This window comes from Canis lupus, chromosome 24 (assembly GCF_011100685.1).
Source record: "Canis lupus familiaris isolate Mischka breed German Shepherd chromosome 24, alternate assembly UU_Cfam_GSD_1.0, whole genome shotgun sequence".
Lineage (NCBI taxonomy): Eukaryota > Metazoa > Chordata > Mammalia > Carnivora > Canidae > Canis > Canis lupus.
In genome coordinates, this window is record NC_049245.1 from 6,672,732 (window position 1) to 6,698,817 (window position 26,086).

At 41.5% G+C, this 26,086-nt stretch overlaps 1 protein-coding gene across 19 annotated transcripts in view; it reads left to right on the top strand.

Annotated features, from left to right (window-relative positions):
• Positions 1 to 26,086, top strand: part of KIF16B (kinesin family member 16B) — a 314,926-nt gene that overhangs the window by 24,150 nt on the left and 264,690 nt on the right. For all 19 annotated transcript variants that reach the window (XR_005377520.1, XR_005377521.1, XR_005377522.1 and 16 more), the window contains exons 2-3: positions 20,344 to 20,413; positions 22,441 to 22,554. Coding sequence is in view for 12 of the 19 variants with exons in the window: in XM_038571560.1 (XP_038427488.1) it covers positions 20,344 to 20,413; positions 22,441 to 22,554 (184 nt within the window). In the remaining 7 variants the exon portion in view is untranslated. The remainder of the gene's footprint in view (positions 1 to 20,343; positions 20,414 to 22,440; positions 22,555 to 26,086) is intronic.

The following is a 26,086-nucleotide window of genomic DNA, read 5'->3' on the forward strand; positions in this document are numbered from 1 at the left end:
CTGTGTGCAGCAAAGCTGGAGAGTTCCTGGGTTGGGAGTCCTCGCTGGGAGTGTGATTACTGGTGACACTCCAGCCGCCCAGGATGATGTCAGTGTGCCCACCTTCCACTGATGCCTGACCTTTTCTAGGTAGTGGCAGATAAAAATCTCCCTGCATGGGGAGAGTGGCTTCTTCCTCTGTTCTGTTTCTTTGCTGTTGTGTGTTTCATTACAACTCAGAAATTGCAGACGTGGCATAGCATCTTCCATGTCTGACCAGAACCAGTTTGGTGTGAAAAAGAGCAAGAGCAAGAGCAGGGCAGGCAGGGAGAAGCTTTTCATCAAGCCTAATGGTGTTTAGACACAGGAGAAGGCAATGTGACTCCGTTTGGTGTTCCAAGAAGATCCTGGAAAACAACTGTCTGGTGACCTACCCGCTTGTCTCTCCTATACAAAATGTGGGTACTGCTTAGGCAGTGATTGGGCTTCCTTTTTGATAACTTTATTTTACTTACCATGTCAGCCAAAATTCAATCTCTCCTTGGTCTGGCCTCCCATGCCTGGGGTGGGGTGGGCCACTTGGGCCACTCATCCAACCCCCAGCTGGCTTTGCTTTTACAGCCTGTCTGCTCTCACCCATGTGGGGTGATTGTGGGCCATTGAAGGATGAGAATTAGGATTATACATCTCTGTATCCCTGAGAGCCTCATACAGGGGAGACATATACGTTTGTCCTTTGACCTACTCCTGCTTTCTTTAATCTACAGGTGAACATTGTGAGTGTGCCTCGGGGAGGAAGGGAAGGGGCTGTGGGCCGGAGGGATGGCATGTGTTTCCTGTTTCAGAGTGGACGTTCAGTGTATAGTCAGAATAACTGGACATCTTTCACAAATATTTAAAAATATGTGAAAGAATTTTGGTGTTCCTGATGTTCTTTTTTGTGAACTGTGGCCTCTGGATTGTGTTGATGAAGATAAAGCATTTCATAAATAAAACCCGTGAGGATCATGAGTTTTTCTTCTATTGAAGATCTGGCTAGAAAATTGGAAAAATGTATTTTCTGGATTCCCTCCGATTCTACTAATTTTGGGAAAGCTCTGGAAAGGTTTTTAACACACATCTGCCCACCAGAATGTAAACTCCTCCAGGAGGGCAGAGCTTTTTGTTGGTTTTGTTCACTGTGTATGTCCAGTGTCTCAGCACACGTGGGCTAAGTGTTTGTTGATTAATAGATGGATCTTGGGTTTGTTATGGAGATGAAATCACTGATTGTCTGCTGTGTGCCCAACCTTGTGTTGCCTGCTTTCTCCTGTTATATATTTCAGCAAATAAATGATGCATAGGCTAGCTCAATACCCACAGCCTGGCTGCATAATCAGTACATTTAAGCAACTGTGTGTGATAGTTTTTTTCAAACATTTTTAAAAAATTCAATTTGCCAACATATAGTATAGCACCCAGTGCTCATCCCATCAAGTGCCCTGCTTAGTGCCCGTCACCCAGTTACCCCATCGCCCCACCCACCTCCCCTTCTGTAACTTGTTAGTAGTCCCTCATGGTTTGTCTTATAGTAGGTTTTTTTTTTTTTTTAAATTTTTATTTATTTATGATAGTTACAGAGAGAGAGAGAGAGGCAGAGACACAGGCAGAGGGAGAAGCAGGCTCCATGCACCGGGAGCCCGATGTGGGATTTGATCCCGGGTCTCCGGGATAGCGCCCTGGGCCAAAGGCAGGCGCCAAACCGCTGCGCCACCCAGGGATCCCCTTGTAGTAGGTTTTATTCAGCCATTTATAGGTGAGGAAACCAAGGCTGGGCAAAGTTAAATCAGGTGCTAAAGACACAAAGCTGCTCTAAGGCAGGAGTTCAGTCCAGGTCCCCAAAGCCCAGTGCTTCCCCATATAATTATTAAACCACTTGGCAACATCAGAAGCTGTGTTTGCATCTTATTCCACTCTGACTCAAAGTGAAGTCTTTTGAAGAAAAAGTCCACAATTTAGTATTTTGAAGCATACCTATCTCCTACCTGGTATATTTAGCTAACAATGTTGTAAAAGGAATCAATCTTTTTATAAGCTAGCTATTGTTTTTTTTTATTTTTATTTCAAAAGCTGTCACTGAGAGCATTTTTCTGAAATAGAAATCTGGAAGGAGGGTTGTAGTGATGGTATGGGGAAAGAGCAGAGAAAACTCATTTCTTTGTGTTTTGTGGCACTGCCACACTAAATGAAACTATCTTTGGACATTAAGTAGCTGGCTTGACATCTGAATGCAGGAAATCAAGAGGAAGTACTAGAAAAGTTCTCTGTTTACTCTTACGCTATTACATTTAAACTACCGCTTTTCTTTTATGAACGTGTTGCTTCTATGATTTGGAAAAGCCTATTGAAGAAGGTTGGTCATATGCACATCCTTATTTTTCCTCTGTCCTGTGACTCAGACTGATGTTCCCTCTGCTTTGGTCCTGGAGTCAGAGCACAGCTGTAGGTCTTCGGGAGAAGCCTCGCTTCATTTCTGCCTTTGGAGTTAACATCTGACAGGTTAATTGATATTTATAGGAAAACACGTCTGCATTTAAGGATTGAAAATGTGTAATAGACTTTATGGGATATCACACAGAAGATACTGGCTAGGAGGAGTTTGGGAGGCTTCCTAGAGGAGGAGACATCTTTAAAAGCTTTGAAGGAAAAGTGGGATGGAGGAGAAAAGTACATTCCAGACAGAGGGAACAGCATGAGGGTCATTGAGAGTCCTGGAAGAAGGAGCAGTTTGGAAGGGAATGGGGGCAGATGTGTGTGGGAGGTAAGGCTGCATGGGCAGCTTGTGTCCCCCATCCAGCGCCTGATGGGGTAGACACCTTGCACCCTATTTAGAGTACTCTTGGTGTGGCTTGCTTACATGTGCGACTGGCCCTTTGTGTTCCTCTTAGATCCCGAGCTTACCTAACTCCCACCTCGGGGTGTAACTGGGGTCAAGTTTAGGGTTGTCACGTGGCACACAGCCCACAGCCATTCAGCGTGGCTCAGAGTATTGACTCTTACTTATTTCCTTTAACTTTTCACAGTGCTGATTCTAGTAGCAACTTGGAGCAAGTCCCTTAACCTCCTGGGGCCTCAATTTCTCTCTGCGTGAGTCGAGTCATGGGCAAGGTCTTCTGCTCTCTCGAGTTCACCGTCTTCTTGTCACGTGTTCATTTCCCTGAGCTGAGAGCCTATTCAACCGTCTTGGCTCCTGGTTGTCCTCCCTGCAGAGTATCCAGAATTTCCTGCAAAGTGTCTCTGTTGTCTTTCGTCTCAAGCAAAATTTAGTTCTTTATGCTTTTGGGCTTGAATTTTATAGTGCATGAAATTCTTCAGCTCTCTACTGGTTTTTCTCAACTAGGCTAGGGTTGTGCGACAGAACTAAATTATGCCTGATGCCTGGAGTAAGGCATCCGTTCACATATGTGATGACTTGATTTCTCTTCTGTGCTTCTAGAATGGTACCAGTTATGTACTGTCCCTGGGAGAATTGAGAAAATAGTTGCTCAGTATATGTACATAATTTTTTTCTTTCCTTCTTCCTTTCTATTTAATTGCAAATTGCAGTTTTCATGCTCTTTCGCTACTTGCTCTTTCTTCTCACCTACCAGTGTTTCCAATGACTGTGGTGTTTCCATCCTTCAGAAGAGAAGCCCTCATTGGAAGCCAACCCCGATAACCCTAAAGGCATAATCCAAATCTGGAGTTTTGTTCTGGAATTGGGGATGGGTAGGTTGGGCCCCATTCAGAGGAAGAGATGAGACCACCTAGTGAAACGTTTCAGAAGGAGTTAAGAGGAGCTAAGCTTCCTCACTCATGGGGCCCCAGCTCCTCACAGTTGACGAGGGCACCACAGATCAGTCAAGGCAGTGGTTCTCACATTCCTGGTCATCTGCGGAACTTAGGATGTTTAATATACATATTCCTGACCCCCGTCCTGGGGATTCTCACTTGGTAGGTCCGGGCAGGAATGCTTCAGATGGTCCTGTTGATCATCAGGGCTCTGGAATCCCAGATGTGGCCCTGTTGTCTTTTGGACGCATCTGTTCTCTGACCCTGGTCCAGTGTCTCTTGTGTGGCCTGTAGTGTCCTCCTTGGTGGCTTTCTTTCTCTGGACTCCCTCTGGAGTCCATCTGCAGCACACAGAGGCTGCATTTAAAATTATAAGTACGGTTTTGCCCTTTCCTGGTACCCCAGACTTTCCCACATCTGCAGCCTCCTATCACATGTAAGTTCCAAAGTCCTGGAAGGCCTGATGTAATTTGGCCCTGGCTGTGCTGACCTCACGTCCCATTTTTCTGGTCCCTCTCCTGCAGTCATGCTGGCCTTTTGTCTCCTCCCCCCCCCAAACCTACTCATTCCTGCCCTAGGGCCTTTGCCCTGCTTTTCTGTTTATCTGTAATGCTCCTCCCAGATCTTTGCCTGGTCCTTGGCCTTGCTGCAGTCAGGCCTTTGCTCCCATGTCGCCACCTTGGAAAGGTCTTTACTGGCCACTTGCCCTCCACTGCCTCTGCCCTCAGTATCCCATAACACCCTTTCATTCCTTTATAGCACTTACCAGTATCTAAAATGGTATTGTGTAGCTCCCTCCAGCTATGGCAGAGGTCTGTAGAGGATTTCACTTAGCATTTACGCTCATAGCATCCAAGACTGTGACAGCACTCCTGCCCTTGGCTCGTCAATGGTGGGAGTCCACAGGGAATGGAGCGGGGACTCTGCAGACTTCTCACAGGCTGCCACTCAAGGTTGGCCTTTGGATGTAGGTCATGGTACCACTGACCTCTGGTTGACAGCTGTGTGGTGAGATGTGTTCTGAGGAGCTGAAATGAGGTCAGGGTGATCGCCTGAGAAACCTACTCCAGAATTTTTTTCAGTGTCTGACTCCCCTGGGTTTTCCCCAGAAACTGAATTGAAGACTTTTATGATTTCATGGAGAGCAACTAAGAGTAGTGAGCAGTTCCATGTTCTTCAGGTGCTCAAAAGCAGCCAGAACAGTTAAGGAGAAGCTGGTAGCAGGAGAATAGCCCTCCCTGACTTTGTTTCCACACTTAGGCACAAGTGAGGGGACATATATTTATGGCACCTCTGCTGCTGCATTGGGTACTGCGGGTGCAAGCTAGTGAAGACTCTGCTCGCTCAGTTGCTGTCTAGGCTTGAGGAAGGGAGGCGAATACACATGCATCTAACGGGAAGAACCTGCTGGGTGCATAGCCCAGCTAAGAAATGGTGGCATCCAGGGTAGGAAGTGAAAATAGTGTGAGTAAATCACATGCAATATTTGGGGGATATAGTTATACCAAAAAAGCATTTGTTTAACTGAAATCCACATTTAGTTGGGTGTCCTGTATTTTACCTGGAGTCCTAATAAAGGGAAGAGAGACCTGTCATTGGGTAAAGCAGAGGGACTGAGCAATTCATTGAGTGTAGGGGATCAGAATATAGTATATTGGTTTTCAAATATTGCATGAGATCTACTCTTACTACTAACAGCTTCCTCTTTATCCTTTCAGAAATGTTCAGAAATGTTTTTGCGCATTTGGAAGCATATATTTTATGTTTTATTTATCTGCTTAACTATGAACTGGATCATGGACTACACATGGCTACTTGTTTTTTTCTCCCACTTAACAGTGCTCCTGGGACTTCTTTCCATAGTAGTGCCCATAGTGGCCATATATTCTTAAAAAAAACAAAACTTTTTTTAAAAGATTTATTTATTTATTCAGAGAGAGAGAGAGAGGCAGAGACACAGGCAGAGGGAGAAGCAGGCTCCATGCAGGAAGCCTGACGTGGGACTTGATCCCAGATCTCCAGGATCACACCCCGGGGCTGCAGGCGGCGCTAAACCGCTGCGCCACCGGGGCTGCCCTTAAAAAAAAAAAAATTTTTTTTGCTATTGAATGTTTTGCCACCAAAGTGAAGGTCGTTAAATACGAGTTCTCATTATGTTAGTTTGCATTTTTAATTTTTGATTGAAGTTTGTTTGTTTGACATAGAATATTATGATGTGTACAACATAGTGATTCTATAGTTATATACAAAGTCTGTAAGTTTTAAGGTCAATTTGGGGGATACTGCCTGACTTCAGAACTTGGGGTGAATAAGCTACTCTTTAGAATCTTCTTAGGTAATGCTCAGTTTAGAGATCTCAGTACAACTTAGTCAGGCTGTTTGTTATGGAGTGACCAAATACCATCAACTGAGCAACTGGAATCAATTTGGATTGCTGAATAATTTAAAAATGCTTCAAAATACTTGAATGAACATAAGGTGTTTTTTTTTTTTTTTTTTTTTCTGATAAGCTTCCTCCTACGCACAAATCTGAGAGCTGACACAATTCATCTCTTTTTCTGATTGGGCATTTTACTCTTTTCCTCCCTTCCCCTTCTCCTGCCCAATATTGATCTATAACTCAGTCTTCTTACTCCAGCTGGTTCATTTGTAGCATCTTATGGTCTAGTTTCCAGACCTTTCAAATAAATTACTCATTTATATGAAAGAACCATAATTGACTTTTCGGTTGAGAAACCCAATTCACCAAAGTGGCCCGGGAGAGACATAGTTCATTTTGCTCTATTATCAGATCAATGTTCAAATAATATTTTAGGATTATTTATTTTCCTCAATATGAGAAAAATGTCAAGATTTATTTCCCATGTTTCTTAAATGTCAGAGGAAATTGACCTGAGCTGGGGGAACTCTCAGTGCCTGGTGTTTTACAGTTTTCAGCTGAAGGGATTAAAAGATAAAGCACTGAGCATTGATTGTGAGCGTTGCCCTTGTACTCAGTGGTCTCAGGTTGTGGAGTGTAAAGAAAACTGGTTCTTGCTTCTCTGGGATTTGCTAGACTGATTGGAGAGGTGACATCAGCAGGGAGAAGACCTGTATGAGTGGGATGAACTAGGCAGGTGTATAAAGGGAAATTGTTTCTGAAGTTTTTATCGGGGTGAGTGATGCAAATTAGACTGGAGAGGAGCCTTGCTTTGGAATGGAAATGGGAATTGGATAGCACCATAACATGTGGAAGAACAAGAACCAAGAATGATACGGGGGCTCATAGGGAGGCTGGCATTAAGTAGAGGATGCACGTGGAGAAGACTAGGCCAGGGTAAGAGGCAATTATTTAACTTTTAGTCAGCCCATCCCATTCAACAACTTGATGGTACCTCAAAGTTGCCAGGGCATAACCTAGAGGGTATAAACTTAGACAGTTAAAGTCCTTACTTCTAAGAAGTTCAGAGTCTGGTGGGTGAGATAGGGAGGAGGACCCTCTGACTAGGGGATAGGATGGAAGGCTCAGTGAAGGCTCTCCAGATATGTGAGGTCTAAAGCTGAGTCTGGCTGGCTGGCTGGGAGTGGACCAGGCCAGTAGAAGGGGGTGGAATTGATACAGTGTTGAATGGCAACATTAGTTGGGATCAGAGCAGGAAGGACTTTGTATACTGCTGGGAGTTGGATTTTATCCTATAGCCTTTGAGAGGTCACTGAACAAGTTAAAGCAGGGAGCCTCATGGTGAGATTCCACTGATAGCAGGGTGGAGTGTGGGTGGGAAGGAACAGGCTGGAGGCAAAGACACTAGAGAGGTGGTAGCAGCCCAAGCTGGGACAGTGTCTGTGGAGTGGGGAGATGTGGCATATGGCCACGGTCGGTAGATGAGCTGTTGATTGCACAGGACTAAGTAATTGCCTGTTGGGTGTGGGGATGAGGAAGTGGGAAGTAAAGCTGTTGGATGGTGTGTCACCTGGACCCAGAAGTCACCTCTGATAGTTAAAGGCTCTGTGGTGAAGTGAGGGCCATGGGCAGTGGCCTGTCTCCGTGGACAATGGGCTGAGCAGGATTGATCAGCAGTGTGTGGAGAGAATGAGGAGACTGGAACCTTCCTTCTTCTTTCATCTCTGAAATATTTGGAAGTTTGACAACTCTCCTGGAATCTATAAGGGATGAATACACCAGAGGGTTGGTTCCAAATTTAATAATTCCAACCATCATAAGCACTTTGTGGAGATTACTGTGGCTTTTCCATAGGTATTTTTAGTAACTAGAGTGAAATTTGCTCTATATGGCTTAAAATCTAGCATTTTTGTTATAAATACTAATACTTTTGGAGTAAAGATACATCTTTTTCTTATAGTTTTAGTTTTTAGGTTCAAGAAGGAAGCAATCTAGGAAATTGTTGCTTGTAAAATTTCCTTTCTGGAACAGAAACATCCTTGCACATGGCCCATCTCCTGACACTGCGAGGTGATCCACCTCAAGCGTATCTGCTGTACTTCACATCTCCTTGGATTGTCCTGAATCTTTGTGAAAGAACTGCCTAATTTGGGATCCCTGGGTGGCGCAGCGGTTTAGTGCCTGCCTTTGGCCCAGGGCGCGATCCTGGAGACCCGGGATTGAATCCTACATCGGGCTCCCGGTGCATGGAGCCTGCTTCGCCCTCTCCCTGTGTCTCTGCCTCTCTCTCTCTCTCTGTGTGACTATCATATTAAAAAACAAAAAACAAAAAACCCTGCCTAATTTACCAAGGGCACTGAAGGATTTCCCACTTTCCACTCATCAAAGATCCTGCATGAAGGCTGTAAGAGGTTTGACATCACAAGCAAGAGATCTGATGTGGTTTTGACAGGCAAGAAACTGCCTTGTAGGAACATTAATACCAACAGTCTTAAAATGTTTTCCGGCAGTTTCTGACTGAGTGACTTTAGCCCTCCCTCCAGACTCTGGATTTACAGTGATTTCTATGTCAATGGCCTTCTGCTCCAAAGGCTTACTACCTTTTAAGTGCTGCGAGGGAGATATGGATCTGTTTGTTGGTGTTAAATATTTTGAATTTTGATAAGACTCAAACTCATCAACACATGCTTTTGGCACTTGAGCAATTTCCACCAGCCACCAGACTTCATGCGGAGTGTCCCATCATTTGCATCTGCATGTGTTTTATTTGTGATTTCCAGGACAAGGTCACAGGGTTTTCTACCGGCTGGGCTCATTAGATGATTAAGAATATAAAGTTCCACCGTGGCACCCAGATTTTCTTTGTTAGACACAGAAATAAATTCTTTGCCTTCTCCTAGAAGGGTATCAAGCAAACCAGAGTTGTAGAAACCTGTGTAAAGGTCACCATGATCTGGGGTACCCAGCTTCTGTGTTTTCCCCTAAGATCTTTGCTGCAGGCAGTAAAGATTCCTTTACCCAAAGTGGGTAGCCACTTTGATTAAATGTATGGATTTTTCACATGAAATGTTTATTTTTCTCCAGTATTTATTTTTGAATCGTTATTTGTGTTAAGAGAGCTCATTAGCTCATTAGAATAAGGGGAGCAGATGTATAGATGTATTGTAGATTTTGTTCAGATGTTCAGCTTGCTGAATGGTCACATCTAAAAAAGGTATTCTCATTTTGCACACCTGTCCAACTTTTTGGGCTTTTGCAGCCCATGCTGGTCCTTAAACTGCTGTTGAGTTTTACCACTCAACGGCAGCTTGTTCAGCACAGAAGATAAATATTATCAGGTAAGCCCTGGTTTTTATCTCTTAATAATGCTGCATTGAATCTTCTGGAAGTTTCTGGGTTTTTTCCCCCAATCCACAGAAGATCCCCTTTCTTGCAAAAATCTATGAAATAGCTTCTGAAAATGTATTGAGATATTGTTTTTTAGTGTGCTCAAACTCATGTGTTGGTGCTGTGGTATTTTTTTCTAGTTCCTCCTTCGAAGATCATTCCAGCTCTTGTTGAATGACTTTATTGGAACTGAGAAGCATCATCTTGAGACAGCTTTGCTAAGATCTTCCTGAGCCATGCCTCACTTTCTGTAACTGGTTCCTCCTTTCTTCCCTTACTCCCTGGGTTTTTTAAGATTCTGTCCCCAGGCTATTTTTTTTTTTTACTCCTTAGCTCCTCCCTTACCCTGATTATTTTTAAGAATGACTTCAAGCTAGTGGCAGCAACATCACCTTGATGTTGGGAAACAGTCTGGGTATAGAAAGGGCTAGAAGCTGATAGCTTGGCAGGGTGCTGGGAATGAGGTAACCTAGATGTCGTAACACTCAGATGATGTCTTAGATCCCAGTAAGTCAGACACTTGTTGTTTTGGGTCAGAAGCTGCAGTACAACTTAAGAGCCAAGAGTGGAGACAGTGTCAGTTGCTTTAGGTTGTAACCATATTCTGCTATGTGATTTTACAAAGAAGACTTAAAGGTCAAAGTACAAAGGTAGTTTGTTTCCCAGTGTGTGAAGTATGTAATGTGATGGAGTGTCTCATGAGAGTGAATGCAAGGCCAGTTATCACTCTGTCATATTAAGATGATGTCAGCACAGTGCTTTTCAAACTTTCACGTTCATTGGAATCTTCAAGGGCTCTTGTTACAGTGCAGATTCCTATTTAATAAGGTCTGTGGTGGAGCCTGAGATCCCTCATTTCTTGAGAGCTTATTTGGAGTTTCTAGCAGAGGAATCCAGCTGCTTGTATATCCTTGACTGAAGAATGGTCTTCCTCCGTTGGGCAAGATTGTCCTCTTCCACTGAGTGCACAGCTTTGCGGGACACACATGGAGTGATAAGGGAGGAAGGGGACACCCACCTAGCCAGCCAGATCAGCTGAATCAACCCTGGCGATCAATGGGGTGACAGATGTCACAGCCAGATCACCCTTACCTCTGAAATCCCTCATTTCCAACAAGTTCCTGGGGCTGCTGATGCTACTTCTTCTTGGGCTATATTTTGAGACACAAAGTCTGAGCTGGAGCTCCTATCTTTTGGGATACAGGGCTCTTTGAGAAAGTGAAGAAAGCTATGGACCTTCAGAACAGTGAACCTGCCACCTTTCCCCTCCCACTGCCACATCGCAGTGAGTGTAATTTTAAGGTTGTGAACCCTTTGAAGCCCACCAAGCATCTTCAGGCTTGAGAAGTGGCTAATAGATGCTCATATGACATACTAATCTTTCAGTCACTATCTTCTCTAGCATTTTTTAAATGTTTTTTTTTTTTTAACTTTTATTTATTTATGATAGTCACACAGAGAGAGAGAGAGGCAGAGACATAGGCAGAGGGAGAAGCAGGCTCCATGCACCGGGAGCCCGACGTGGGATTCGATCCCGGGTCTCCAGGATCGCGCCCTGGGCCAAAGGCAGGTGCCACACCGCTGTGCCACCCAGGGATCCCTTCTCTAGCATTTTTAGAGTGGATGCTAACACTAGGGAGATACTGCCATTCAACAGGGAAGAATAAATGATCACGTGGAGGGCCCTTTAACTAGTGCTGCTCCAGGGGTATAGGGCCGTGATCCTTGGAGTTACTTCACCTCTGACTTCCAATGAATAGTGGGCACAGTGTGAGTCTCATTCCTTCATGTTTTGTAAGTAAGAATTGACAAGTAGTGTGAGCAGCTATTAATAGTCACTTCTGGTGTTCCATCCCAGGATGGTTGTGTGCTCCCAGTAGGTATTTGTTGATAATAGTGGTTTTAAAGTGAAAGATCTAGAAATGTTTAGTGACTGAGAAAGGACCCAACTGGGAATGAGAGGGATTGAGATGCGGCAGCCTGTGGTGTTAATAAAACTAATTGTGTAGTTCTCCTGCTGCGGGCAGGACATGACTTTCGGTAGTTGCATGCTGTAAGAAAGGGGTAATTTTGTAAGGTATTTGTTCTATGGCCACATGAACATGGGATGTCCCCGAGGCAGTTCTCACTTTTGGGTTCAAAATAGAGCTGCCCAAGATCTGGGCACTGTGCCCATGGGGGTTGGAGGGACCTCATTTGTTTGTCTGTCTTTTGAGCCACTGTTCTGTTTATCCAGGCTTGTACTTCTCTAGACTAGCTTGGAAAAGTTCAATCAGGCCATGGAAATCCACTGTAGTTCTTGGGTGTTTGCAACTTACTGTTTGGGTTTCATTGTTCTAGCAGGTATTTATTCTGGATGGTTATCCTGAGGTTGCCAGGATACCTGCTTCCCTCACCCTGGGGTTATTTTAAAGTAAATCCCAGATGTCATATTATTTCATTTATAAATACTTCAGTGTGTGTCTCTAAAAGGTTAAGACATTAAAATCATCAGGATACCATTATCACACCAAATATGGTAGTAATAATTCCGTAATATGAGACATTTAGTCAGTGTTAAGATTTCCCTACGTATCTTATAATTTCTAAAAATGCCCTCTGTTTGCACTGAAATCCAGTTGGTTGATAGGTCTTTAAAGCCTTTTTTCAATCTGTAGGTTCCCCTTTCATCTTTATATCCTTGCAATATATTGTTCTTGTTATTGAATATACTGGGTCCCTTACCAGCTATCCTTCCCAGAAGCTGGATTTTGCTGATTGTGTTGCTGGCATTGTTGACGTGTTCCCCCTGCCCCCTGTGTTGCCTGGTGTTCACTGTGCATCAGCTCTAGATGAGAGTCAGGCCTTTTCTGTGGGCGAGGGGCAAGATTTCTGCAGCACAGGTGTCTGGTCTTTCAGTTCTGATGGACAGCATGTCTGGTTGTCTCCTGGTGTTGGAGTTAGCAGCCACTGGTTGTCACTGCCTGGAGCCATGAATACACCAGGGTCACAAAGTTCTAACATCCTAATTCTATCGTTTCTTCTTCATTTATTAAGACGAATACTCTAAAAAGAGGAACTTTTTCAAACAACTATTTGGTGAAGCTGTTAAAATTAAAAATACTTGGTTGTTTAGGAAATGCAGGGCAAGTACTTGAGTTTTCCCCTTTATTTACTAGGTTTTTTTTTTTTTAAGATTTTATTTATTTTAGGGAGAGAGAGCATTTGTGCAAGAGTGGGGAGAGGGGCAGAGGGAGAGAATGGGAGAGAGAGAGAATCCTCAAGCAGACTCCTTGCTGAGCATAGAGCCAGACACGGGGCTCGATTCCGGGACCCTGAGATCATGACCTGAGCCAAAACCAAGAGTCAGATGCTTAACTGACTGAGCTACCCAGGTGCCCCTGTTTACTAGTTTTTAAAATAATGAGGTGATTCTTTTGACTCTCCAAAGGAAACCATTCAGTTTTTATTTTTTTTATGAGTTCATAAATTGATGCGTATTTCATGTGTTTCAGTCTATTGCAGTTACTGTTCTTTGTGCTACTCAGCTTTAGCCAGTGGGAACTTATTTCAGGTTGGCTCCTGAGTCTTTTTGACGTGGCTCGTATATTGGTTATTTCTCACTGTGTAACACAATTTAGGAGCTTCTGACAACATTTATTATCTCGCTGTTTCTGCGAGTCAGGAGTCAGGGTGGGGTTTATTTGGGTCCCCTGACCCACGCAGGGCCTCAAGGCTGTAGTCCAGTGCTTTCCAGCCTGGCTGGGCAGGGGCACTCCCAGGCTCACCCTTGGGAGTACTGGCAAGTCGCAGGTCTTTGCCACGTGAGTCTCTCCTGAAGCCTCACAGTGTGACAACTGGCTGGCCCTATTGCCAGGACTCTGAGAGAGAGACAAACAGGAGTTCCAGCAAGTCAGAAATCAGAATCTTGTAATCTAAGCTGGGAAGTACCAGACCATCACTTTTGTGGACTTAGTGTTGTGTTTGTTAGCACTGAGCTGCTAGGTCCAGCCCACTCTCCAGGGCAGAGGCTCACACAGGGACCTCAAATACTTGGAGACAGAGATCACCAGGAGCCACGTTAGAAATTGTCTGTGGACACCTTGAACAAACTGGTTGCTTCCAATGTGCTAGCATCCTGCTTTATTGTGTGAGGAGATAGTTCAGATATTTGGACTGACTCTTTCTTCAAATAGCCCTGACTCTAAATGGAATTTAGAGACTATAATTTGGGCATAAGATTCTAGGTGTTTTCAGGGGACAAAGCTAGGGAGTACTTTCTTTCTTTTTTCTTTTTTTAAGATTTATTTGTTTATGATAGAGAGAGAGAGGCAGAGACACAGGCAGAGGGAGAAGCAGGCTTCATGCCAGGAGCCCGACGCGGGACTCAATCCCAGGACTCCAGTATCGCGCCCTGGGCCAAAGGCAGGCGCTAAACCACTGAGCTACCCAGGGATCCCCGGGAGTACTTTCTTTCTTTTTAAAATTTAAATTCAAAAGTTACCATATAATGAGTTATTAGTTTCAGAAGTAGAGGTCAGTGATTCATCAGTCTTATATAATACCCAGTGCTCATTATATTGAGTACCTCCTTAATGTCCATCACCCAATTACCCCATTCCCCCACCTCCCTCCCTTCCAGTAACCCTCAGTTTGTTTCCTGTGATTAAGAGTCTTTTATGATTTGTCTCCCTCTCTGATTTTGTCTTGTTTTATTTTTTCCACTCTTCCCTGTGATCCTCTGTTTTGTTTCTTAAAGTCCACATACGAGTTGAGAGTGTATGATAATTGTCTTTCTCTGATTGACATATTTCTGCTTAGCATAATACCTCTAGTTCCCTCCATGTTGTTGCAGATGGCAAGATTTCATTCTTTTTGATGGCTGAGTAGTATTCCGTTGTGTGTGTGTGTGTGTGTGTGTGTGTGTGTGTACACACACACACACACACGATTTCTTTTTTATTTTTTATGACATCTTCTTTATCCATTCATCTGTCAGTGGACATCTGGACTCTTTCCATAGTTTGGCTATTGTGGACATTGCTGCTATAAATATTGTGGTGCAGGTGCCCCTTTGGATCACTACATTTGTATCTTTGGGATAAATACCCAGTTGTACAATTACTAGATTGTAGGATAGCTCTATTTTCAGCCTCTTGGGGAACCTCCATACTATTTTCCAGAGTGGCTGCACCAGCTTGCATTCCCACCAGCAGCATATGAGGGTTCCCCTTTCTCTGCATTCTTACCAACATCTCTCCTGACTTGTTAATTTTAGACTTTGCGACTAGTGTGAGGTAGCATCTCTTTGTGGCTTTGATTTGTGGCTGATGCCAAGTGATGTTTTCATGTGTCTGTTGGCCTTTTGTATGTCTTTGGAGAAATGTCTGTTCATGTTTCTGCCCATTTCTTGATTGGATTATTTGTTCTTTGAGTGTTGAGTTTAATAAGTTCTTTATAGATTTTGTATACTACCCTTTGTCTGATAAGACATTTGGAAATATTTTCTCCCATTCTATCTTTTGGTTTTGTCAACTCTTTCCTTTGCTGTGCAAAACCTTTTTGTCTTGATGAAGTCCCAATAGTTCATTTTTGCCTTTGTTCCCCCTGCCTTTGGAAACATGTCTAGCAAGAAGTTGCTGTGGCTGAGGTCACAGACGTTGCTGCCTGTTGTTTTCCTCTAGAATTTTAACGGATTCCTGTCTCTAGCTCTTTCATTGATTTTGAGTCTATTTTTGTATATAGTCTGAGGAAATGGTCCAGTTTCATTTTTCTGCACATACGGCTGTCCAGTTTTCCCAGCACCATTTGTTGGTTGAGAAGCTGCCTTTTTTTCCATTTGATATTCTTCCCTGCTTTGTCAAGGATTAGTTGACCATAGAGTTGAGGTTCTGTTTCTGGGTTCTGTATTCTGTTCCTGTGATCTGTTTGTTTTTGCGACAATACCATGCTGTCTTGATGATTATAGCTTTGTAATAGAGCTTAAAGTCCAGAATTGTGATGCCCCCTACTTTGGTTTTCTTTTTCAAAACGCCTTTGACTATTTGGGGTCTTTTCTGGTTCCATATAAATTTTAGGGTTATTTGTTCCAGCTCTGTGAAAAGTTGATGGTATTTTGATGGGGATTGCATTGAATGTATAGATTGCTCTAGGTAGCCTAGACATTTCCAATATTCTTCCAATCCATGAGCATGGGACATTTTTCCATTTCTTTGTGTCTTCCCCAATTTCTTTCATGAGCGTTCTGTAGTTTTCTGAGTTGGATCCTTTTCCTCTTTGGTAAGTTTTATTCCTAGGTATTTTACAGTTTTTGGTGCAATTGTAAATGGAATTGACTGCTTAATTTCTCATTCTTGTGTTTCATTAGTATAAAGAAATGCAATTGAATTTTGTGCATTGATTTTATATCCTGCCACTTTACTGAATTCCTGTATGAGTTCTAGCAATCTTGGGGTGGAGTTTTGGGTTTTCCATGTAGAGTATTCTGTCATCTACAAAGAGGGAGAGTTTGACTTCTTCTTTGCTGATTTGAATGCCTTTTATTTCTTTCTGTTGTCTGATTGCAGAGGCTCTAGGACTTTTAGTAGTGTATTGAACAACAGTGATGATAGTGGACATCCCTGCTGTGTTCCTGACCTTAGGGGAAAAGCTCTTGGCGTTTCCCCGTTGAGAATGATATTCACCTTGGGCTTTTCATAGATGGCTTTTATGATATTGAGCAGTGTTCTCTCTAACCCTGCACTGTGAAGAGTTTTAATCAAGAAAGGATACTGTACTTTGTCAAATGCTTTTTCTGCACCTATTGAAAGGATCATACAATTCTTGTTCTTTTATTAACGTAGTGTATCACAGTGATTGATTTGTGGATGTTGAACCACCCTTACAGCCCAGGAATAAATCCCACTTGTTTGTGGTGAATAATCTTCTTCATGTACTGTTGGATCCTATTGGCTAGTATTTTGGTATGAATTTTTGCATCTGTGTTCATCAGGGATATTGGTCTGTAATTCTCCTTTTTGGTGAGATCTTGTCTGGTTTTGGGATCAAGGTAATGCTGGCCTCATAGAGTTTGGAAGTTTTCATTTCTATTTTTTGAAACAGCTTCAGAAGAATATGTATTAATTCTTCTTTAAACATTTGGTAGAATTCCCCTGGGAAGCCAGTCAGCCCTGGATCTTGTTTGTTGGGAGATTTTTGATTACTGCTTCAATTTCCTTGCTGGTTATAGGTCTGTTCAGGTTTTCTGTTTCTTCCTAGTTGGTTTCATTGATTTCTGCTCCAATCTTTATTCCCTTCTGCTAGGTTAAGGCTTTATTTGCTGTTCTTTTCTAGTTCCTTTAGGTGTAAAGTTAGGTGTTATGTATTTGAGATCTTGTTTCTTGAGAAAGGCTTGTATTGCTGTATACTTCCCTCTTAGGGACTGCCTTTGCTGCATCCCAAAGGTTTTGAACAGTTGTATTTTCATTTTCATTTATTTCCATGAATTTTTTAAATTCTTAATTTCCCAGTTGACCCATTCATTCTATAGTAGGATGCTCTAACCTCCATGTTTTTGAGTTCTTTCCAAATTTCCTGTTGTCTTTGAGTTCAAGTTTCAAAGCATTGAAACTCAATGATCTCAATCTTTTGGTACTGTTTAAAACCTGATTTGTGACCCAGTATGTGATCTATTCTAGAGAATGTTCCATGTGCACTCAAGAAGAATGTGTATTTTGTTGCTTGAGGATGTAATGTTATGAAGTCCATCTGGTCCAGTGTGTCATTCAAAGCCCTGGTTTCCTTGTTGATCTTCTGCAGTGAGTGGGGTGTTAAAGTCCCTCACTATTATTATCGATGTATTTCTTTAATTTTGTTATTGATTGGTTTATATAATTGACTGCTCCCATGTTAGGGACATAAATATTTATAATTGTTAGATCTTCTTTTTGGATAGACACTTTAATTATGATACGATGTCCTTCCTCATCTCTTATTATAGTCTTTAGTTTCAAATCTAATTTGTGTGATATAAGGATTGCTATCCCAGCTTTCTTTTGATGTCCATTAGCATGATAAATGATTTTCTACCCCCTCACTTTCAATCTGGAAGTGTTTTTGGGTCTAAAACAAATCTCTTCAGACAGCATATGGATGGGTCTTGCTTTTTTATCCAATCTGATATCTTTTGATTGCAGCATTTAGACCATTTACATTGAGAGTAACTATTGAAAGATTGGAATTTAGTGCCATTGTATTGCCTGTAGAATCACTGTTTCTGTGTATTGTTTCTCTTCCTTTTTGGTCTGAGTTACTTATTGGCTCTCACTTTGCTTAAAATATCCCTTTTAATATTTCTTGCGGGGCTGGTTTAGTTATCACAAATTCTTTTAGTTTCTGTTTGTCCTGGAAGTTTTTTATCCCTCCTTCTATTTTGAATAACAGCCTAGCTGGATAAAGTATTCTTGGGTGCATAATTTTTTAAATTATTTTGCATCCTGAATATATCATACCAGTCCTTTCTGGCCTGCCAGGTCTTGGTGGATTGGTGTGCTGTCAATCTAGTGTTTCTACCCTTTTAAGTTATGGACCTCTTCTCCCCTAGCTGTTTTTGGATTTTCTTTTTGTCTCTGAGATTTGGAAATTTCACTATTATATGTTGGGGTTTTGACCTCTTTTTACTGGGTTTCAGGGGTGTTCTCTGTGCCTCCTTGAATGTCTGTTTCCTTCCTCAGGTTAGGGAAGTCCTCCACTGTCATTCGCTCCAATATACCTTCTGCCCCTTTCTCTCTTTTTCCTCTTTTTCTGGGATCTCAATTATTCTAATATTGTTTCGTTTTATGGTATCACTTATCTCTTGAATTCTCCCCTCATGATCCAGTAGTTGTTTATCTCTTTCTCAGCTTCTTTATTCTTCATCTTCTATATCACTAATTCTCTCCTCTCCCTCATTTATTCTAGCATTTAGAGCTTCTGTTTTTGATTGCATCTCATTAATAGCCTTTTTGATTTCTACTTGATTAGATTTTAGTTGTTTCTCCAGAAAAGGATTCTCTAGTGTCTTCTATGCTTTTCTCAAGCCCAGCTATTATCTTTATAATCATTAATCTGAACTCTAGTTAGGACATCTTCTGTCTTTACTGATTAGGTCCCTATCAGTCAGTACTGCCTCCTGTTCTCTTTCTTGAGGTGAGTTTTCTGTCTTGTCATTCATACAGAAAGTAGTCGCTTTTCCATTTGCAGAGTTGCAGCTGTTTTTTAGATCTCTGGTTGAGTTTGCAGGTGTTCACAATGATTTGATAGCTCTCCAGATGAATTCTTGGGGCCAGATGAAACTAAGATAATCTACTCCACCATCTTGGACTACTGGGAAGGGAGTCCTTTCTGTTTCCTTTCCAATTTCAGATAAAGTTTATGCTAGTTCCATTCAGATGTAGGACCACAGAGTTTTTACTTAACCTCATCCATCTTACGTTTGTATCTCCTTTCATTCAAAAATCTTGGTTCTCAAAGTCACAACCATAATTACTTAGGTATTATCCCATAGTACACAAACAGAAATAACTGAATGACAACACTTACTTTACCAGCAGAAATTTGATTACTGAAAGTGCTTTAAGATTTCTTCACAGTTTTTTTCCCCACTGTGGACTATATCCCACTACATTCTACAGTCAGATTTCAGTATACAGTCATGATTGGAATCATCTTGCACTGTGGTGCTGATGCACAGTTAGGTTCATTTGCTTCAGCTTTTCTGTTTTAGATCATTTCATTTTAACTTAATTTTAATTTTATTTTTATTTTTTAACACTGAACATATCACCTGCATTTCAAGCTTTTTTTTTTTTTTTAAACACTGATGTGTTTCAGACCACTTTAAAAAATAATCTTTTTTTTTTTTTTTTTTTGGTATAAGTTATTTCCATCATTCTAAAGATGATCTACAGATTCGGGTATTTTTGTAGAAATCTAGCTTCTGTCTCTGTCTTGTTTTCTTCTTTCCCCATAGTTGGCTGGCCTTTTGAAAAATAAGTAGGCTATACTTTTTGTCTTTACGTAAAAGTGGTAGCATTTTAGGTAGATTTTTCTCCATTTTGCATTCCCCTTTTAACAATACACCCTGGCTACCACCCCCAGCAGTATATAGAGACCTTCTTCATTCTTTTTCAGTGACAGTCCACTCCACTGTGTAGATACATGGTCATTTATTTTTGAGAACTATACTTTTTAAGAGTTCTGTGGATTTCCAATTCTGCTGTTTTCCAGGAACTGCAGTTTCTGAATGCTTATAGAGAGAAGGTGGTAGGAGGGAGCAGTGTCCTGGCTGCTTCTAGAAGCAGTACCTGTTTGTGACCATTCATATCAGTTTTCTTCTTGGTTCTCATCCTGGGTGGGGGGGAAGTGTCTGTCTTTTTGTAACCAGGTAACAATCAATCAATCAATCAATCAGTAAATAATTAAGTAAATAAGTAAAGAAAGGAAGAAACAAGAGAAAGAAAAGAAAGTAAGCAAGTAAGCAGTGCTTTTTTCATGAGTCACACAGCCCTTCACAGTTTCTATCATTTAATTTACACTCCTTTTTGGCTTGCAGTTAGAAATTCTTCCAGGTTTTGAGAACACATTATTTGTCAGTCTTAAGTTTTTTGATGGTGACATCTGTTTTATGTGTCTTTGTGTTTATATTAGTAAGGATTTGGGAGGAGTGGTATCACAGATTGTGCTTCAGATGCCATTTAAAAACAAACCCCCATATGTAAAAAGTAAATAAAACAAATGTTTTAAAAACAATCTTTTCTCTCCTAACTAGTACTGAATTATTTGTGTTGCAGGGAGAAGGACTTGGAAGCCAAATTCATTATTCAAATGGAGAAAAGCAAAACAACCATCACAAACTTAAAGGCAAGTAGCAACCTGGCCTTCCTCCATGAGTCTCGTTTGGTTTATTGTCAAAATGATTTGTTGGTAAATAAAACACTTCTACCATTCCTTACCCCTCCTCCTTACCCCTTACTCCTCCTCCTTAGTTCAACTAGCCACATCAACTTGCCCTTGGCTAGAGATTGTCCATGAGGCAAGAGGGTGGTGCTCTGTCTCCTCTCCTGTCCCCTGGTTTCATTTGATCTCAGAGCCCTTGTATGGGAGCTCATAGGTTTAGCCCAGGCTCAGCATTGTTAACCTATATCCTGTGGAAGATCCTTAGCCTGGAAATTGGCTGCATTCTGTGAATCATAAGTAAACGTTGGCCCTAGATTTGTTTCTGTTCTTAATGAAAATAATCATGTTTTGTAAACTTTACAAGAGAAGCTTGTATTATTATTCAAAACGCAGGGGATGAAAGATTTTTAAAAAATGGGTATTTTTTTTATCCCCTGGAAAAGATCATTAAAAAAACCCAGAATTTTCTATTTTCTTTCTTTTGCACTTAAAATATCCTGGTATTTTTCCTTGGTCAGTGAATTTGTTAAGGACTGTGAATACTTTTCACTTGGTGGGGTGGGGGCTGGATAAGAGTGTAAAATTAATAATAAATCATGTGCTTTATGGATGCAACCCCTCTGTCCTCTTATATTTTTCATTAACTTATAGGTTTGGGTTTCTGAGGCCTGCTGCTCTAAGGCCAAGTGCAGATCAATCTCTAGTTGGATTTCTGTTAATTTGTGGCTCAAGGAACTGGATACTTTGAAATCCAGTCTCAAAGTAGAGATACTTGATCTCCAGTGATAGAACCTGGGGAATGTTTCTATCTTTCAGTTGAGCCATGCTCTGGATAATTTGATAGGCTTCCTTTGCCTGAGGCATTTGCCAGTGGAATGTCTTCCTTTCTTCTCTGTCCACAATCCTGGTACCTTCTAGCTCTGTCTGGCCCTACTGGCTTTCCCTCCTTTGACCTACCACATCTCACATTTCTGCCAGTCATCACTTGATTATTGCTCCTGTTAATTACCTTTGCTTTGCTTTGCTTTGCTTCATGTCTGCATGCTCACAATACTTTGGTAAAAGTTTAATCACTAAAAAATTACATTTACTGAAATAGAAGAGACCCTTGCCTCTGGATGCATCTCTTCTTTGTGCATTATAGAATCTATTTTCCTTGATTACTCTGTTGCCCTTTGAGTTTTACAAACATTTCCTCATCTGATATAATAAAAACAGATGTCCAGATATTTAACATTTTAATAATAACCATAGAGATCGTTTATTTATAGAATCTGAGTTATGTTGGAAAATAATGCTTATTAAATGTTTTCAGCATGTATCCAGAGAACTGTGTGAAGCTTTGGTGGCTTATGATGATTTTTAAACATGGTTTTTGGTTCAGTTTAGGTATATAGCAAGGTAGACAAGACACATGCAAACGTCTACAATAAACTCCTAATAGAGTATGTCCTGGGAGAATCTAGCCTCCTGGAGGTGGCAGCAGTTACTTCTGGATGTAGTGCCCAAGGGCAGCTTCTTGGAAGAAGAAGCACCGGACCTGGAGTTTTCAGTGGGGCAGAAAAACTGCATGATTCTAGGGGGCTATAGTCACATCACAGTCTATGTGATTAGCAGCCCCTAGAGTTCTGCAGACCCCGACTCTTGTGGTCTGGTGGAGGAAACAGTACAAGGTACTGATGCCAGAGAAAAAATAGGAGTCTGGTTGGAGTGTTGGGTTTATATAAGAGAATCATGATAAAAAGTCCAGAAAAGTATCCTTGGGTCATAGCATAGAGAGCCTGGATTGCTGGGAGGAGTTCAGGATTTATTTATCATCTATCTGTCCATCTATCTAGGGGGAGGTCAGGAGGGAGTAAATGCTTATCAGAGTGTAAGTATGAAAAATGGTGATCGCTGCATATTTCTTATGGGTTTTTCTTTTCTTGACTTGGATAGATCACTTAGCTCTCAGTGCTTTTTACATTGTTATCATAATCCTCTCCCTCTAGATACCAGAAGGAGGGACTGGGGACTCGGGAAGAGAACGGACCAAGACCTTCACCTATGACTTCTCTTTCTATTCTGCTGATATGAAAAGTCCAGATTATGTCTCACAAGAGATGGTACGAGAGCATCATAATCTTTATTTTGATTTACTTCCATGTTGGGAAAAACTCTTTAAAACATCTTTTTTTTTTTTTTTTAAATAGTACTTCTGTAAAATTCACCTTTATCTTAATTAAGCCTGAGAAAAATTCAGTCTCTACAAAGTTTATTCTGTTTTTCACTTATAGCATGATTATTATTATAATCATTTTTTTTAAAACTTGGACATGACTACTGTTTTGAAGGAGCTCTTCAAATAAAGCATTTTGAGGGTGCCACTTATATATTGCTAAGCCTGGCAAACAAGCTACTCAGCTCTGAGTCCTGCTGCAACAGAGGTTTAGGAATTAGATTTCAAACCCAGGTCCAGTTCCCTGTGAGTAGATCATTATAGGATTCTAGAAAGAACAAAAAATTTTGTTCAGAATTTTTCTAGAATCTAGAATGTAGCTGGAATTTACTAAGGAAACCTATGCTATAGGCTTTTTATGGTGTAAAATGTAGACATGACATGGGCACAGAACAGATCTAGAGATTCTCATAGGAAACCATTGCATGTTGACATTGCAGCGAGTGAGACAGTGGCATTTTCCTGGGACTACCTGGGTGTTTGAACAGAGCAGTTATTGGGAAGCATCACTGAGAGGAGAATTATGGGCTTCTTCTGGGCTTGTTAACAGCTTCTTTAAATATATTGCTTCAGGGCTGTGTGTGTTAAAAGTAGGGTAAGAATTTCTGTCTTGCCTGGCCTGGGTTATAATCCATACAATGACCTCTTAAGGTGGTATTATTGTCTTTTGTTTGCAACTTGTTGTGTCCGTGTACCAGAATCACCACATTGCCTAGAATGTGTTAAAAATGCAAAATCTTGACCAATTTTGGACCCGCTGAATCAAACTGCATTTTTTTTTTAGCAGGTTCCCAGGTGATTTGCACCCACCTCAACATTGGAGAACCACGGTTGGTTAGGAAATGTTTTGTGGAAGATACTGGCTTTACTGAAGCAACATAAACGTTGGTGTTAGGATAGACAATTTAGAGGAAGTGTTCCAAAGGAGAGGATTCGAGTGGTTGTATCCAGAACATATGGATTCAGCATCAGGGCAAAAATAGAAGGGATGACAGCAGTAAGAATGAGAGCCATAGAGAGAGAGGAGTTGCCTAATATGAAAGAGGGGCTGGCAATTAATGTTGCCTGAGTTTGTGTTGATGTCTAAGACTCTGCTTGGCACTCACATACCTTGTCTCACTGGATTCTCATAAGGCCAGATTTAACTTCAACACTCTGTTTTTCTTTGTCACAGAGACTCACGGAGCTCAAGTACCTTGCTCAAGTCCATAGACATAATTGATTTAATAGTAGCAGAGTTGAGGTCCTGAGGTCAAGGTGTAGGGCAATGGAGATGCCACTGGAAGACCTTCAGGGCACAAGAGAAAACGTTTGGTTTGTTCTAAGTAATAGATGGCTAGGGCAAGACCCGTTCATGAATAAATGAACAAGTGAGTAGTGTTAAAAACCAAAATTCAGTCAAGTAAATTTAAAGATCTAATTGGCTTTATTAATCAATTCATGATTCCTGCAGTATACCATCCGGCAAGTAGAAAGGAGTTTTGAAGAGCTGTACCAAATGGAAGGATTTTATAAGCAGAAATAGGGCCAGACAAGTAGCAGAAGAAAAGAAAGGATTGTTTCAGGGAAAAGTAGAGGATCACCTCATCTTCCTTTAGGGGATGGAGAGGGCCCATGTTACAAATTACCTCATTGGTGCTGATGAGAGAATCCTTGACTGACCAGTTAAGACTACCTTTTTAGGGGAGGCTGAAATTGTGATTAAGTTAGGTATTGAACCCTGGTTTGGTGGCTTGGCCTGGCATAAGTGACTTCACTTGGGCCTGTAGTTTTCTTTTTAACAGCAGTGTGGATGACTTTGCTGTTGAGGAAATGGATTAATCAGTGTTGGTAGCTGGGAGTATGGTGAGCAATAGAATGTTTTAGGTATTGGAATCCAGATTTTGGCTTTATTATCAGAATGGGAATGAAGTGGCTGGTGTGAGGGAATTTGTTAAGGGAAAAGCCAGTTCATTCTACAGTCTTCAGAATGTCTTCCACAGAGGATGGATAAAGAGCCTTGAGGGTTTCCACTGCTAACTTACCAATGAGCAGCAGGATTTTCTTTCTTATTTAACCTGAATCTGAAGCCTTTTGGAGAGAGTGGGCTGTGCTGAGGGAAAGTCCACAGTGGGAGGAGCAGAGCGGTGTGTGACAGCAGGGCTTGGCACACTGGAGATTCTCGGTAAAACATTGCTGACAGATCTCGTTTACAGATGGTGGTTAATTTATGGGAACAGATGACATTTCCTGGTTCTATGAGAGTCAAGATCAGGGAAACAGTAAGAAGGATAGCTTCTTTGGAAGTTAAAAATAAATACTCAAGCTTAAAAATAGTTTTAGTTTGTGAAAAGTTTCTAACCGATAGGGATAATTTCCATGCTTCAGGTGGATGTGGAGCATCTCTTCTCGGGTGTTTTGGGCTTTGCAGCTTTGTTTATATAGTTATATATAAATAACTTGACATTGTTCCATTAAATTAGAAAACTAAAAAAGCCTGGAGATGTGTTGGTAAATACTACTTTCTAGCAGAATCACATTAATGAAATCAGCTTAGGTATAGGAAAAAACCTATTTTTTTAAAAAAACACTCTGTAAAAGAGAAGGATGATCTTCCCTCACCCCAGTGTTAAAAAACAAAAAAGCTTCAGTTTTGACTATTGATTAAAGTTTTCATGCTGCCGTGTCTGGCACAGGATTTGAGCTGTCAGGTTGCATCCCTGCAATAAACAGGAAAACTCAAGCTTAGCATAATGGTGGTCTTCTCCTCCTTCTCATCTAAATATAAAGGCATTTTGAGAAAATATATTATGCCTATTACTATAGTTCAACTCAAGTTTCCCTTACTTTTAAACAAATGCCAAATAAGGCCAGTAATATTTCTTTCTTACAAATTAATTTTAGATTTAGGGAAAAAAAAACACAAAACTGCACTGAGCATTTAAAGTCTATACTCACATAAATTAAAGACCATTAAATAAGGTCTGATTTTCCTCATGGTTCAAAACTCCAGAGGGAGGCCTTGCTGTCCTCACACAACCTGTTCCTTGATTCAATCCTGGAGAAACTTGAAACCTACTGTCTCCCAGTTGACAGGCTGGATGGGTGAGTCTTTTGTTTTCAGAGTGCCCTCTTGTGGGCAGTTTCCCTCAAGTGAGGCCCGTGATGCCTTGGATGACCCTGGAGATCAGCTTGAAAATCTGTGCTCAGACAAGCAGCAAGGTGGATTTTGGCTCACCTGGCCTGGTGAGGACCTCAGCAGGGTTTTGATGCCAACGTGGGAGTGCAGGACCTCACAAAGCAGCCCCTCTCTTCCCACCTTGCTTTGATGGATGTTGATAAAGAAGTGCTTCCTAGGAGCCGCAGCGGTCCTGGCCCGGCTCTCAGCACCTCCAGACCTGTATATTCTAGGCCTGTTTTGCAGTAATGTCCGCCAGCCT